Here is a 17345-nt window from a genome sequence, read left to right as displayed (position 1 = left end):
TCATCTGTTGATGGATAGGTTGCTTAGGTTGCTTCCTTATCTTGGCAATTGCAAATAATGCTGGTATGAACATTGGGGTGAATGTATCTTTTCAAATGAGAGTTTTCATCTTTTCCAGATATGTACCCAGGAGTGGAATTGCTGGGTCATATGGTAGTTCTATTTTTAGTTTTTTGACAAACCTCCCTACTGTTTTCCACAGTGGCTGCTCCAATTTACATTCCCACCAACAGTGTAGGAGGGTTCCCTTTTCCTTTTTCTCCACATCCTCGCCAACATTTGTTATTTGTGTTCTTTTTGATGATAGCCATTTTGACAGGTGTGAGGTGATATCTCATTGTGGTTTTGATTTGCATTTCCCTGATGCTTAGTGATGTTGAGCATCTTTTCATGTGCCTGTTGGCCATCTGCATTTCCTCTTTGGAAAAATGTCTATTCAGTTCTTCTGCCCATTTTTTAATTGTTTGTCTTTTTGATATTAAATTGTATGAACTGTTTATATACATTGGATATTAACCCCTTATCAGTCATGTCATTTGCAAATATTTTCTCCCATTCAGTAGGTTCTTTTCATTTTGTCAATGGTTTCTTTTGCTGTGCAAAAGTTTTACATTTAACTAGGTCCCATATTTTAATTTTGCTTTTATTTCCTCTGCTTTAGGAGACAGATCCAAAAGATATTGCTACGATTTATGTCAAAGTGTATTATTCTGCCTATGTTTTCCTCTAGGAGTCTTATGGTTTCTGGTCTTACATTTATGTGTTTAATATATTTTGAGTTTATTTTTGTACATGGTGTTAGAGAATATTTTAATTTCATTCTTTTACATGTAGCTGTCCAGTTTTCCCAGACCCACTTATTGAAGTGACTGTCTTTTCTCTATTGTATATTCTTGCCTCCTTTGTTATAGATTAATTGGCCATAAGTGCGTGGGTTTATTTATGTGCTCTCTATTCTGTTCCATTGATCAACGTGTCTGTTTTTGTGCCAGTACCATACTGTTTTGATTACTGCAGCTTTGCACTATAGTCTAAAGCCAGGGAGTGTGATTCCTCCAGCTCTGTTCTTCTTTCTCAAGATAGTTTTAGCTATTCAGGGTCTTTTGTGTTTCCATACAAATTTTTAAATTATTTGTTGTAATTCTGTGAAATATGCCTTGGTATTTTGATAGAGGTTTTATTGAATCTGTAGATTGCCTTGGGTAATATGGTCATTGTAACAATATTAATTCTTCCATCCAAGAATATAGTGTATCTTTCCATCTGTTTTTGTCATCTTCAATTTCTTTCATCAGTGTCTTACAGTTTTCCAAGTACAGGTCTTTTACCTCCTTAGGTAGGTTTATTCCTAGGTATTTTATTCTTTTTGATGTGATGGTAAAGGGGATTGTTTCCCTAATTTCTCTTTCTGATAACTCATTGTTAGTGTATAGAAATGCAACAGATTTCTGTATAATAATTTTGTATCCTGCAACTTTACCAAATTCATTGATGAGCTTTAGTAGTTTTCTGGTGGAGACTTTAGGAATTTCTATGTATAGTGTCATGTCATCTGCAAACAGTGACAACTTTACTTCTTCCTTTCCAATTTGGATTCCTTTTAATTTCTTTTGCTTATCTCATTGCTGTGACTAGGACTTCCAAAACTATATTGAATAAAAGTGGCAAGAGTGGGCATCCTTGTCTTGTTCCTGATCTTAGAAGAAATGCTTTCAGGTTTTCCCCATTGAGTATGATGTTAGCTGTGGGTTCGTCATATGTGGCCTTTATTATGTTGAGGTAGGTTCCCTCTATGCCCACTTTCTGGAGAGTTTTTATCATAAATGGATGTCGAGTTTTGTCAAAACCTTTTTCTACATCTATTGAAATGATTATATTGTTTTTATTCTTCAATTTGTTAATGTGGTGTATCACACTGATTGATTTGTGGATACTGAAAAATCCTTGCATCCCTGGTATTTTGCTAGTATTTTGTTGAGGATTTTTGCATCTATGTTCATCAGTGATATTAGCCTGTAATTTTCTCTTTTTGTAGTATATTTTTCTGGTTTTGGTATCAGGGTGATGGTGGCGTCATAGAATGAGTTCAGAAGTGTTCTTTCCTCAACAAATTTTTGGAATAGTTTGAGAAGGATAGATGTTAACTCTTCTCTAAATTTTTGGTAGAATTCATCTGTGAAGCCATCTGGTCCTGGACTTTTGTTTCTTCAGAGTTTTAAAATTACTGATTCAGTTTCAGTACTGGTAAAATTCAAAATTAATTTTTATTGGAGTATAGTTGCTTTACAATGTTGTGTTAGCTTCTACTGCGCAGCAAAATGAATCAGCCATACATATACATATATCCCCTCCATTTAGGACACTTCAGTGCATTAAGTAGAGTTCCCTGTGCTATACATTATGTTCCCATCAGTAGTCTATTTTATACATAGTATCAATAGTGTATATGTGTCAATCCTAATCTCCCAATTCCTCCCACCCCACTCCTTTCCCCCTTGGTATCCATAGATTTGTTCTTTGTGTCTCTATTTCTGCTTGGCAATTAAGGTCATCTATACCATTTTTCTAGATTCCACATATATGTGTTAATCTGTCATACAGAGTGAAGTAAGTCAGAAAGAGAAAAACAAATATTGTATATCAGTACTGATAATTGGTCTGTTCATATTTTCCACTTCTTCCTGGTTTAGTCTTGGGAGATTGTACCTATGTAAGAATTTGTCCATTTCTTCTAGGTTGTCCATTTTATTTGCATATAGTTGTTTGTAATAGTCTCTTATGATCCTTTGTATATCTGTGATGTTGGCTGTAACTTCTTTTTCATTTCTGATTTTATTGATTTGGGTCCTCTTCCTTTTTTTGTTGATGAATCTGGCTAAAGTTTTATCAGTTTTATCTTTTCAAAGAACCAGCTTTTAGTTTCATTGATCTCTTCTATTTTTTTGTGTCTCTATTTCATTTATTTCTGCTCTGATCTTTATGATTTTTTCCTTCTACTAACTTTGGGTTTTGTTTGTTCTTTTCTTTAGCTCTTTTAGGTTCAAAGTTAGGTTGTTTGAGACTTTTCTTGTTTTCTGAGGTAAGCTTGTATCACTATAATCTTTTCTCTTAGAACTGCTTTTTCTGCATCCCATAGGTTTTGGATTGTCGTGTTTTTGTTTTCATGTATCTCTAGGTATTTTTTGATTTCCTCAGTGATCCATTAGTTGTTTAGTAGCATATTGTTTAGCCTCCACATGTTTGTGTTTTTTTGCAGTTTTTTTCTTCTAGTTGATTTCTAGCCTCATAGCATTGTGGTCAGAAAAGATGCTTGATATGATTTCAATTTTCTTAAATTTACCAAGGCTTATTTTGTGGTCTAGCATGTGTTCTCTCCTGGAGAATATTTCATGTGCACTTGGAAAAAGTGCGTATTCTGCTGCTTTTGGATGGAATGCTCTATATATTTCAATTTCTCCTTTTATGTCTGTTAATATTTGCCTTATGTATTTAGGTGCTCCTATGTTGGGTGCATGGTGCATATATAGTTTCAATTGTTATATCTTCTTATTGGATTGATCCCTTGATCACTATGTAGTGTCCTTGTCTCTTGTAACAGTCTTTATTTTAAAGTCTGATATAACTATTGCTACTCTGGCTTTCTTTTGATTTCCATTTGCATGGAATATCTTTTTCCATCCCCTCACTTTCAGTCTGTGTGTCTTTAGATCTGAATTGAGTCTCTTGTAGGCAGCATATATATGAGTCTTCTTTTTGGATCCATTCAGCAACTCTATATATTTTGGTTGGAGTATTTAGTCTATTTACATTTAAGGTAATTATTGATATGTATGTTCCTATTGCCATTTTGTCAATTGTTTTGGAGTTGTTTTGGTAGGTCTTTTTTCCCCCTTTCTTTTTCTTTTCTCTTGTGATTTGATTACCATCTTTAGTGTTATGTTTGGATTCCTTTTTTTTTCTATTATAGATTTTTGGTTTCTGATTACCATGAGGTTTTTATATAGCAGTCTCTCTCTCTGTATATATTTATGATTGTTTTAAGTTGTGATCTCTTAATTTCAAATGCATTTTAACAACCCTGCAATTGTACTCTCCTTCCCTCATTACTGTTTTTGGTATCATATTTTGCATCTAGTTGTTTTGTGTATCCCTCAACTGCTTATTGTGGATATAGATGATTTTTTTTTGGCCACACCCCACAGCATGTGGGATCTTCGTTCCCCTACCAGGATCAAACCCACGCCTCCTGCATTGGAAGGCAGAGTCTTAACCACTGGACCGCCGGGGAAGTCCCCACTACTTTTGTCTTTTAACATTCCTACTAGCTTTGTGTGTGGATGATTTCCTACATTTACTGTATGTTTGAACCAGTGAGCTTTTTCATTTTGTAATTTCCTTGTTTCTAGTTGTGTCCTTATCTTTTTTGCCTAGAGAATTTACTAACATTTGTTGTAAAGCTTGTTTGATGGGGCTGAACTCTTTTAGCTTTTGCTTGTCTGTAAAGATTTTGATCTCTCCATCAAATCTGAATGAGAGCTTGCTGGGTAGAATATTCTTGGTTATAGGTTTTCCCCTTTTATCACTGTATATATATATATATATATATATATATATATATATATATATATATATAATGTGCCCCTCCGTGCTGGCCTGCAGAGTTTCTGCTGAAAAATCATCTGACAGCTTTATGGGCGTTTCCTTGTATGTTATTTTTCACTTTCTCTTTGCTGCTTTTAATATTTTCTTTATCCTTACTTTTTGTAATTTTAAATACAACGTCTCTTCGTGTGTTCCTCTTTGGGAACACACATCCTGTATGGTACTCTCTGTGCTTTCTGGACTTGGTAACTGTTTCCTTTCCCAGATTAGGGAATTTTTCAGCTATTATGTTTTCAAATATGTTCTCAGCCCCCTTTTCTCTCTCTTCTCCTTCTGGGACCCCTATAATGTGAATATTAGTGTACTTGATGTTTTCCCAGAGGTCTCTTAAACTGTCCTCATTTTTCTTCATTCTTTTTTCTGTTCAGCATCAGTGATTTCCACTACTCGGTCTTCCACCTCATTGATCCATTCCTCTGTATCATTTAGTCTACTGTTTATTCTTTCTAGTGTATTCATTTTAGTTTTTGTATTCTTCATCTGTTTGGTTGTCCTTTATATTTTCAAACTCTTTGTTAAAAACTTCTAACTTCTCTGTGCATCCATTCTCCTTCTGAGTTCATTAATCATCTTTATGATCATTACTCTGAACTCTTCCTCGGGTAGATTGCTTATCTCCATTCATTTAGTTCTTCTGGGGTTTTATCTTGTTCCTTTGTCTGGAGCTTGTTCCTCTGCTGCCTTATTTTGTCTAAGTTGCTATTTGTATTTGTATGTATCTGGTAGGTTAGTTACATTTCCTGAACTTGGAGAAGTGGCCTTCTGTAGGAGACGTCCTATGCATCGCAGGAGGGCACTCCACTTTTGTCACCCAAGCTGTATGCTCTAGGGTTTCCCCAGGAGGGCTGCGAGGGTCTTTCTGTTGTGGCCGGCAGGCTGACTATGTGCGTGGTCTGGTAGGCTTGGTTTGTCCCTAGTCTTATTGGTTGCCAGGCCCTGCCTTGTATGGAGGCTGCAGGCTGCTGGTTAGTGGGGCCTGGTCACAAGAGGGCTGATTTCAGAACCCCAGGGGGTCCTGGGGCTAGTGCTGGCTCACTGGTGGATGGAGCCAGGATCCAGAAGACTCCGCGGCTGTTCCTGTCCACTGGTGGGTGAAGCTAGGTCCTGGGGTTAGTGCTGGACTATTGGCAGTCACAACTGGTCCTGGAATGTGGGAATCTTGCTGCAGAGCCCAGGGATCCTAGAGCTGGTGTCAGATTGCTGTGGGGGGAGGGGAGGCAGTTCTTGACACAGTTGGGTATGGGGTCTGGGGTGTCCCACACCTTGTGTTGGCCTGCTAGTGGGCAGAGCCCGGGCCCAGGTGGTCCCAGGGCAGGGTCTGGCCTGCTGTGGGCAGGCTGGGTCCACAAGCTGTGGAATTGTGGTTTTCTTGCATCTGGTGTCTGCCCCCTGGTTGGATGAGTTTGGTCTAGAGGCTAATGCAGGCTTCCTGAGGGCAAGGCCAGCGCCTACCTATTGGTGGGTGGAGCTGGGTATTGGCCCTCTAGTGGGAAGGGCCAGGTCTAGAGGCATGTCTAGAGTGGCTCTAGGCTCAGGAAGTCTTTAGGTAGCCTGTCTGCTGATGGGTGGGGCTGTGTCCCCCCCTAGTTAGTTTTTGGTCTGAGGCTCCCCAGCACTGTTGCCTACAGGCTGTTGGGTGGGGCCAGGTCTTGGCACTCATGAGCTAGAGGGAGGATCCTACAATGGTGCCCACATGGTAGAAAGCTGCCTAATATGGCTGCTGCCAGTTTCTATGTCTCTAGTTTGAGCTGCAGCTGCCTCCTTGACTCTCCGGAAGACTCTCCAAGACCAGCAGGTAGGTCAGGCCCCTACTAAATTGCTGCTTTTGTCCTGGGTCCTGGCGTGAGATTTTATGTGCACCCTTTAAGTGTGAAGTTTCTATTTCCCCTAGTTCTTTGGAACTCCCAAAATTAAGTCCTTCTGGTCTTCAAAGCCAAATGCTCTGGGGGGTTTGTCTTCCTGGTGCAGGACCCCTGGGCTGAGGGGCCTGACATGGGGCTTGGAACTCTCACTCCTACGGGAGAACCTCTGCAGTATAATTATTCTCGTTTGTGGATTGCCCACCTGGGGGTAAGGGACTGGATTATATTGTGAGTCAGCTCCACCTACCCGTCTCGTGTGGTTCCTTCTTTATGTCTTTAGCTGTAGAAGATCTTTTCTGGTAGATTCTGGTCCACTTCATCGATGGTTGTTCTGCAGATACTTGTGACTTTGGTGTGCCTGTAAGAGGAGGTGAGCTCAGGGCCTTTCTACTCCACCATCTTGGCCGATCCCTCGTACCACACTTGACGTTTGTCTTCCTGCTTCTGAAGTAAAAGCTGCACCAGAGAAGGGGCTTGCATCACATCTCGCTCTCTAGTCAATCCCAGCACCTAGACCTGTACAGGGCACATAGTAGGTACTCCATAAATATTTGTTGACTGAACTCTGAATCCTCTAACCAGCAGACTCTCCTAATTGACAGGTGTTTAGTAAGCAAGTTCATAAAACACTAGAAATCAGCATTATTAAATTCCAAACAAAAGGAAAACTAAGAATAATCCATATTTAAACTTCATTCTTTGACTGATATTTATATGGAGGCAAAGTAATGTCATCCAGATTAGTATCTAGTCATAAAAGAACAAACAAGTGTACAAATTTAAAAAAACAGGTATACAAGAGTAGGACTACACTGCCATCATCCTGATACTGTCCTGTGGCCAATCTTAGGGTTACACTAATGGTCAGACATATGATGTCTTCTGATGTGATTCAGTATAATGTATGCTAGCCAAAAATATGTAACTTCAAACTATGAACTCTCTAAAGATAACTTGCACTCTCTTCCTTTTTACTCTGCCATATAAAGGAACCGATGAAATAATCATAAAAGTCCTGAAGACAGGACATTCTGCAGGACTAGTGTGGAATCTTCAATAATTCAGTGACATGGGAAAAAAAAAGGGTACTGTTCTGAATTGAGAGTTAAAGGACATAACCAGGTGAAATGCATGGTCCTGGAATGGATTCTGCTTTGTCCTACAAAGGACATTTTTGGAACAGATGGAAAAGTACTGATGATGTGTTAAATAAGATGAAAATGTACTGTCACAGGGAGATGGAAATTGAATCGTTACAAAAGAGCATGTACTGTAAGATCTCATTTTAGTAAAAATACACATGCATAAAAAAATACCATATACAGAGGTGTTAACGTGAGTAACCTCTGTGTGTTGGGAGTATGGTGTTATCTATAATTTTCTATAACACACGCATTCTGCTTTTGTAACAACACATTATTTTGAATTAAAAAGAAACTATTTTTAGATTAAGAAGTTAGGCCTTTTATGTCCTAATGAAAATTTGTTTCCTTTAAACTAGGTAACTTGGGCAGATTTCTACTGGGAAATTTGCAGTACCACACTTTTGGTCTTTAAACCTGATTTGTTGGACAACCATCCCAGGCTGGTGACATTACGTAAGAAAGTCCAAAGCATCCCTGCCATCGCCAACTGGATAATGCAAAGGCCCCAAACCAAACTCTAGGTGATGCCTGCTGCCTCCAAACTTCGTTATTCTTCACAGCACCACTCTCATCAGATAAGAAGCTACACCAGCGTGCCGCATAACCTGCACACTCCCCTCCCCAGCTCCATCAAGACTTTCACTTCTGCCATATTCTGCTTATCAAAAAAAAGGAAAAAAGCGGGGGGGGGGGTGGGAAGAAAAGGGTTTTGTTTCCAGTATCCTTTTTATTCAGAATAGCTTCACATTATTTATAACTGAAGAAAAATAGTTTCCAATACAGCAATACAGGCAGGCTTCGCTTTGCTCTAGTTCTGACATGCATGAATTTCAGTCACAATGGTTTAGTTACATAACAAATTTTCAAAAAAAAAAAAAAAAACCCCGAAAAGGTTTGGACTTCAGTTTCCATGCTATATTAACTGCGAGTAACCGCATAAAGTATAAACTTTGCTGCTAGCTCTTCAGTCCGCAAATCACTATGTAAATAACAGATATATGAGCAATCATGCCACTTCTTTCAAAATCTGTTAGTAATTGGTCACTGCACATGTGTCATGCATGCACAGACAGCAAAGTGTTGTTTCTCAGTGATAAACCCACTTGACATTTTACAAAAATGGATAATTGAAAAAGGGAACTCACCAACAAAGATTAAAGTGCAATAAAGAAATGAAAAGTGAAAATGGTAGAGTGAAATTCAAATTGAACATAAACGGAAAGAGCTGGCTGTGAGAATGTTGACACTGTTGCAGTTCAAGAGGCTCTAGATATGCAGCCAGAAGAACTTGGTGAAGGCAAACTTATTGACACAAATGAGGAAACTGGTTGTGACAAAGAAGATGAAGATATCCCAGAGGAGGTGAGACTGGCAAAAAACCCTTCACGTTAAAAGAATTGAGATCAAAAGAATGAGAAGAGAATGTAAAGCAACTATACTCCAGTAAAAATGAATAAAAAACCTAAAAATTGTGAATCACTATACTGTACACCTGTAATGTATATGATATTGTACATCAACTATACTTCAATACAAGAAAAAAAAAAAAATGAAAAGACAAGCCACAGACAGGAAGAAAACATTTGCAAAAGGACTTTATCCAAAATACACAAAGAACTCTTAACAGTCAACAATAAAATAAACCTGATTACAAAATGGATAAAAGACCTGGACAGACACCTCACCGAAGATATACAGATGGCAAATAAGCATATGAAAAGATGTTCAACATCATATGTCACTAGGGAATTGCAAATAGGAACAAGGAGATACCATTACCTACCTATTAGAATGGCAAAAATTCAAAATACTGACACCACCAAAACGTGGGGCCCCAAGAACTTTTCTTCATTGCCGATAGGGATGCGAAACAGCACATACACCTTGGAAGAGAGTTTGGCAGTTTCTTACAAAACTAAAATGCTCTTACCATATGATCCAGTAATCACACTCTTTGGTATTTGCCCAAAGGAGTTGAAAACAGGTCCACACGAAAACCAGCACATGAATGTTTGTGGCAGCCTTATCAACAACTGCCAAAACTTAGAAGCAACCAAAATATCCTTTAGTAGGTTAGTGGATATGTAAATTGGGGTACATGCAAACAAGAAACCATTATTCAGTGCTAAAAAGAAATATCTATCAAGCCATGAAAAGATATGGAGGAAACTTAAATGGATTTTTAGGGCAGTAAGACTATTCTGTATGATACTATAATGGATTTATTTGTCAAACCCATAGAATGTACAACACCAAGAGTGGAGCCTACTGTAATCTACGGACTTTGGGTGATTATATATAACGTGTCGACGCATTTTCACTGATCGTAACAAATGTCCCATTCTGGTGCAGGATGCCGATAGTGGGGGAAGGAAGGTGTGTCTGTGTGGGAGCAGGGGTACGTGGGACCTCTCTGTACTTCCGGCTGAATTTGCTATGAACCTAAACCCCTCGAAGAAATAAATTCCATTTAAAAAGAAAAAAGAACAGGGATATTTCATGACATTGAAAGAGCAATAAAATGTTGGAAGCTGATCCAAATTTAGGATTATGACTATTTACCGAGAGACAAAAAAAAAATGTTCGCTTGCAAGTTTTATAGGAAGGTACTGTTCAAACTACTCTGATAAATTTTTTACAAAAATAAAACTTCCTCAATGTTTCTAATATTTTACAGTGTACTGAATATTAGTTTTACTACTTTGTTCACTTACACATTTATAATGTGCTGACAAAATTTTTAAAGGTCATGGAAAAATCATTTTCCCCAGTGATTACACACTTTCAACTTGAATCATTTCTGCAGTCCCACACTACTGTGCAAGAACTGCCCGTATAAACAAGCCATTTATATAGAAATCTTCCAAATAACTATATATTTAGATAACTATAGTGGAACATCACATTTTAGTTCAATTTACCTGTTAATATCATTAATACTGAATAGTCTAATCTCAGTATGTCATGTTGTATCAGGAAACACATTAACAAAATAGATGGCCTTATCCGTGAACTGCAGGGCAGAGGAAGGAGAATGTAGTTGAGAAGCACAAAGTGGGGAGAGGTTGTGGGGAGGAAGAAAGAAAAGTCAAGTCCATCTAAGTGTGACCTTGTTGAAGGTGCTTCTTTCCTCCCAACGATGCTCTATGAAACTCGGGAAAAGGAAGTTAAATACTGTACACGTATATTAAGGATTACACAGAAAAACAGTGTATTTCCCAAGTACCTTGCTTCTTTGGATTACAATTTCTTACCGTTGTTAGTGGCTGTTAAGAAATGACAATAGGTTATAAGTGACTCTCATTTGCAAAGTGCTGAATCATGTCATCAAGGCAGTCTAAAGAAAAAAAATTACCTTTCACAGAAGAAATTCAAATACTCTAATGAAGGTGGAAACTTTTCTTCCCTCTTATGCGTGTTCATTTTCCTCCACATAATTACATTCTGACAAGCTTTAATGAAAACAGAATTTAGTAAAACTGATAGATACAATGTTTATCTAAATTATGAAAACTCTAAGATAATCAGCCCCACTTGTTTACATATAATTATCATAATTCCAATAGAAAGTGCAACCACAGCAGGTTTTATAAGGAAATATTTCAATCATAGCATCATCATAAGCTTTAGGTCAACTTTTTTTCACTGAAAGGACAACAACACATTCCATTACCCCATCCTATATCTAAATTAAACGTCTCCTCACTGAGCAAGTAAACAAGTGTGAGAGAACATGAATTAATCAGAGCAGAAACGGAACTGACTGCATATTATAATCAGAAAAATAACCATACCTTTTGGGAAGTTAAAACAATCAACTCCTTACTTTTATGGACCATTTAAGTGTCTTGCTGAAGGTCACAAAAATGGACACCAAATCTCCTGATACTCCTATCTAACCACTATACAATAACACCAACAACTAGGAGCAATATTAATGTTTCAACATAGATTATCTATTGGTATAAAGTTACACCTCTATGGGGTGAGAAATAGTTATGAAAACACATACGTCTTCTTTCTGTGTGTGACCTGTATTAATAAAAACATAAGTTGCTTCAGTTGGCCAAGATATTACTCCAACAACTGTGGCTTCATAGGCTCTTTACTGACAATGAATTATGATATTTACTGACATCAGTCCAATAAAGGGACTAATGAGAATACACCCAAAGTAGTAAGTACCAGTTTACTGAGAGAGGTGATATTAAGCACACAATATCATCTCTTTTGTGCTCAATATTATGGGTTTTTTTTTTTGGGGTCTTTGTTGCTGTGTGTGGGCTTTCTCTAGTTGTGCTGAGCGGGGGCTACTCTTCGTTGTGATGCGTGGGCTTCTCATTGCGGTGGCTTCTCCTGTTGTGGAGCACAGGCTCTAGGCACCTGGGCTTCAGTAGTTGCGGCACGCGGGCTCAGTAGTTGTGGCGCACGGGCTTAGTTGCTCCGCGGCATGTGCGATCTTCCTGGACCAGGGCTCGAACCCGTGTCCCCTGCATTGGCAGGGGGATTCTTAACCACTACACCACCAGGGAAGTCCTTCCACATTATGCATTTTTTAAAAAAAATTAATTAATTAATTTATTTATGGCTGTGTTGGGTCTTCGTTCCTGTGCGAGGGCTTTCTCTAGTTGTGGCAAGCGGGGCCCACTCTTCATGGCGGTGCGCGGGCCTCTCACTATCGCGGCCTCTCTTGTTGCACAGCGCAGGCTCCAGACGCGCAGGCTCAGTAGTCGTGGCTCACGGGCCCAGTTGCTCCGCAGCATGTGGGATCTTCCCAGACCAGGGCTCGAACCCGTGCCCCTGCATTGGCAGGCAGACTCTCAACCACTGCGCCACCAGGGAAGCCCCCATATTATGCATTTTTAAAGGTAAAGGGATGAAAGTTTAGAAACTACTAAGGGTGTGAAAATACAACTTATGATCACAAATATTTTTATTACACCAAAAACGTAATATGGCATTACAGGGAGAACCCAACTATATTTCATTAAAATAAAAATATGGATTTAACAACAACAACAAAAGAAACAGCCTATCGTTGAAGACACGTTAGTACAGGAAAGTTATGAGAAATCCATTATGCGATTTTTAGGATATTCTCAACATTTCACTAAGCAATTTGGGTACTGTGATGCAGAAGGAGGTATTAATACTATTTGCAGGTCCCTTCAGCCCATTACACTAAAACCTGTTGAGTATATTCAATACACTTGCAAGACTGGCTAAGTCTACTGACTCATCAGCTTTCAGTCTACAGTATCTGAAGAATCAATGTAAGAGCTTCATTAGCCTTCTAAGTCGAGGATTATATTACCTTAAAAATTTAGGAAGTCAGGAGGTCTTGAAAGTATAATCTCCAATAATTAACAAATCTTTGATTTATAAATAAGTTTATTTATAATAATATTTACATAATAAAACAAAACACATGAAACTCACAAGTTATACAAAGAAACTGATGTATAATAAAACAGCAATATAGACTGACAGGCAAAAATTTAAAGAAAGATTTAATAAAGAGTTAAATATCAAGTAGACAACTTTACCTCTTCTAAATTTCACTTTGTCACCCACACTGATTTGGAATTGAACAATGGCTCTCTCTTTAGGAGGTCCCATACTGGAAATTCTGAAAACTGCTAAGTTATATTTTGATAAGAATTTAAAGTTAATGACCTATTTCCATGCAGTACCTAATTGCTGCCTTGAAATGAAGTCACATTCAGTCTGCTTTGAAGTGAAATAGCCTGTTAACCTGTTCTGCCAGGCTAGAAGAATGTCACCAAATATTTTGCTGATGTGCGGAGCTGTGGCAGGAATAAACTACTATTTAGAGAGTAAAGAGAACTGGAGCAGAAATGACTGGGCAACAGTTTCAAGAGAAGCAAAAGCCAGGAGAGGGAAATCAATGAAAACATGCACAAGAATAGGCAGAGTAATAAGCACAGTTAGTGCAGTTGGGAAATGAACAGAAGGAATTAATCCATGGAGCAAGATAAGGGCTTCTTTAGTTACTATTCACTGGAAAACAACTTAGTGCCTAGCCAAACAAATCTGTTTTAACAGAAGTACTTGGGAGGACCTGGGGGTGTTAGTATATGGAATGCCACCTTTAAATTCAGGTTGAGTTCTTGTTGACAGTGGTGAACATCTGTTTCAAATAGCAATAAAATGAAAGCTATATAATCTATACAGCTGCATTCTTTAACATAATAAAAAAGAACTTCAAATGAGACGAGCAAAAACAAGACATAAGCATTGTCAAATAAGGCACATGTAAAAATCTACACATATTATCCAGTGAAAGACAATATATATATATATTTGGAGGTAGAAATAATTACAAAAATACTGACATTTCTAAAGCATTAGCGTATTTGTTACAAACAATCACCAACTAATCCCCATTCAGAAAACTGTTTTGTAAAATGATTATTTAACATCTTCAAGACTACGTATCTGTGGCTTTTTTTTGAAATTTCACGTGTGAGCATCTGGAGAATTCAGTTAGTGGCAAAAAAGTTGTCCATACTATGAGAAATGTAATATGGAAATTATAAAAAGTTATAAATGTTCATAAACCCCATGGTCATCATAATGTAAATGTCCTTGAGTGCACCAAGTTGATATTTCATCATCAGTTAGGAATTAACAATTCTTATTTCACAGGCCCATTGATGTTTTTAGTAATGTGGCTATATCTGCTGGCATACTCCCTTCGTCACCTGCAGGTCAGAAACTGGTGTTAAAATTTTGATAAAAATATTTTATGCAACGTATTTCTTCTCTCCAATTTTCCCTACTTTTGGTGAATTCTTAATAATCTTTCAAGGCCCAGCCTGATTCAGTGTCACTCCCTGTTAAAAATATTCCCGAATTCCTACATATGTTAGGGCAACTTCCTCTGTGCTTCTGTTCACATTGCCAGCACAGCAGTCTACAGCTTCTGTTTTTGATTTGACAGAGATATGCAGATATAGTTTGGATCATATCCTATTCATACAGCACATAGTATTTACTCCTCAGGTTCACTAAATAAAAACATTTACCAAAAAATTCAACACAAGATGTAAAAGAGAATAAAAGAAAATATACAAAAAAATAAATAAATTTTTTTTTATGTAACAATCTGAATAGTGAAAATAAAGACAAAACTCCCAAATCCAACCAAACAGAAATCATTTCATCTACACTTATTTTCAGTCCAAAGATACACTGTCTTAAAAAAATTTTTTTTTTCAATTAAACAAGACCCCAGTATCTAGACACTTATCCAGGTGTCTCTCTCTCTCTCTCTCTCTGTCACCACAGAGACCCCAGTTACAGTCTAAACTTAAGAGACTACTTTTATCTACTCTTCTCCTTACAGTAAAAAACATGATTAGGAACACAAACTACTGCATAAACTCTCTAGGGAATTCACTGACATGCTTGCCTCCAAGCTCGTCCACAGATATGAAAATAGCCCATGAAATCCAAACTTAACATCAAATAAAAGAAGCAAGATGCAGAAACAACTAGTCGTACACTTAAAAAACAAACAAACCCTAATGTGTCATCTTTCTGGGGAAGCTGGGTGATAGGGTGAGAAAGAGGCTTTTGTTTGCCCTTTAATATCTTAGGAATTTTGAACTATGTGAATGTATTATCATATATATATATATATATATATATATATATATATAATTTGAACTTTTAAAACTTTAAAAATTATTCTATTCAAAAACATGGAGGAAATGGAGAGGATTCTCTTATTTGACAATTGTTTCTAGTACCCAACTGCTCTTTAATCTGAAAATTATTCAATTTTTGAATAAATGCATTTTATTGTACTCTAGTGAAATAAGTATTTGGCTAGTCAAAATGAAATTAATATAAATATGAGAGTTCTAAATAACTTAATATTATGCCATGTACTTTAAATCTCTGGATTCATAAATATAAGTAAATCATAAAATTGTAGATAAAATTATAGACCTAATTTTAATTTATTTCGGGGATATTTTGATGTCAGAGACAGAATTTTTCAAAATCAAAGTGTTCGTATCAGTTCTGCCAAAATGATCTTAGTTATTGTAGTACTTTTGAAATAAGTATGCTTATCTTCTCCCATGCTATCCCTAAACTGCACGCCAAGTTAAGGACTCAAACCATCTTTATTATCCCCTTGCTACTGCTAAGTTGATGCCTTTTCATATAAATAAAGCTTATGCTGACAAATAACTTACCTTCATCTACTGTGGTCATATCTTGTTCTAGTTTCAATTTCTGTTGATTAATTTTTAGCATGGATTCTTCAATTGTCCCTTGGCCTATTAATTTTATAACTAGTACTTCTCTAAGGAAAATACAAGATACGTCCATTGGTTACTTAATATATAATTACTTAATATATATAAACGACATAACTCACCTTAGAATGCAATAAGAATAATTTGAAAATTGTTTAACAAATACATCCATAAATTTAAATTCTTTTATTCAAACTACTTGAGATTGACATTTTCTGAGCACGTCACTTTTAAACATCCTTTCCTATTGATTCAAGAGATGAGAAAAAGATATCTGTACTTTAAAATTACTGGTAAAACTGTATTACAACAAACAGTTCTGGGTTGAGGTAGGGTATTCTATTTTTAAAAACAACATGCTGTGCTTATCAGGTTCCAAGAAATAATTTAGTTCAAAAAGTAAGGAAGTGTAGTAAAGTATAAAGATTACATGGGAGGTTTTAGTTCCACCTTTAAGTACTGATAAATATTTGGTTCATAAATGAACTTATCAATGTCTTTTGGAAATACAGTAAAATACTCCACAAAGAAAACACTGATTGTCTGCTGTTTACATGTGAGAATAGAGCTGAATTATAGGTATTTTCATCTCTTTGTGTCCTGTGACCAATGTCTAATTTAACCTTCACCTAAAATATCCACAGCTCACATAATCTATTTCCTATGAGGTAACAAGGTAGCAATCGTATGCACATTACCCAGTCTATCTGGCTCTTACATGGTCTAACAAGCAAGTTACTAATTAGTAATTACCAATTACTAATCTTTTTCAAAGGGGCTGGACCATTGGTAATACTTAGTTTTCATTTGCTGCATAACTACTTGGACCGGGGAGGGGAGGTGGTTTTCTTTTATTTATTATTTATTTTTTTGGCCACGCCACATGGCCTGTAGGATCCTAGTCGCCTGACCAGGGCTGAACCTGCGCCCTCGGCAGTGAAAGCACCTAGTCCTAACCACTGCACTGCCAGGGAAACTCCCTGTTTTAATTACTAGAATATGAATAGATTACACGGTGGAGTTCATATTCAACACTGGTTGGTATAAAATACAGCGGGAGCCATGCTTTGCTGAAAATATAAAAACTAAGGCAGGACATCTGACAGATCACATCCTAATATTCTATACAAATTAAACTGGCATTTGATTAAAAATAAATTTCAACTGCAAACACTTACTTAGTCTGGCCTACTCTATGGCATCTATCTTCTGCTTGTTTGTCATTGTAAGGATTACAGTCAATATCGTGAAGTATAACAACATTTGCTGAAGTCAGGTTTATTCCTAGGCCACCAGCTTTTGTTGACAGCAGAAACACAAAGATATCCATATCGGTATTAAACTCGTCAATTAGATGAATCCTATAGGACAAATATATTAGGTTA

General features: G+C 37.1%; 2 protein-coding genes across 4 annotated transcripts in view; one reads left to right on the top strand and one right to left on the bottom strand.

The window, feature by feature from the left end:
* The window catches only part of HPGDS (hematopoietic prostaglandin D synthase), a 157659-nt gene extending 149469 nt beyond the window's left edge, over positions 1-8190 (top strand). The window contains exon 6 of the mRNA XM_068542057.1: positions 8026-8190. Within this exon, the coding sequence (XP_068398158.1) occupies positions 8026-8190 (165 nt within the window). The remainder of the gene's footprint in view (positions 1-8025) is intronic.
* A 4852-nt stretch (positions 8191-13042) lies between these two features.
* SMARCAD1 (SNF2 related chromatin remodeling ATPase with DExD box 1) overlaps positions 13043-17345 on the bottom strand; it is a 68076-nt gene continuing 63773 nt past the window's right edge. For all 3 annotated transcript variants that reach the window (XM_068542456.1, XM_068542457.1, XM_068542455.1), the window contains exons 22-24: positions 17139-17321; positions 15898-16007; positions 13043-14394 (exon numbers count right to left, since the gene is read on the bottom strand). In XM_068542456.1, coding sequence (XP_068398557.1) covers positions 14333-14394; positions 15898-16007; positions 17139-17321 — 355 coding nt within the window. In that variant the 3' untranslated portion in view covers positions 13043-14332. The remainder of the gene's footprint in view (positions 14395-15897; positions 16008-17138; positions 17322-17345) is intronic.

The sequence above is a fragment of the Eschrichtius robustus genome, chromosome 4 (genome assembly GCF_028021215.1).
Source record: "Eschrichtius robustus isolate mEscRob2 chromosome 4, mEscRob2.pri, whole genome shotgun sequence".
Lineage (NCBI taxonomy): Eukaryota > Metazoa > Chordata > Mammalia > Artiodactyla > Eschrichtiidae > Eschrichtius > Eschrichtius robustus.
The sequence above is the reverse complement of the archived record's forward strand: the minus strand, read 5'-3'. Positions and strand labels throughout refer to the sequence as shown.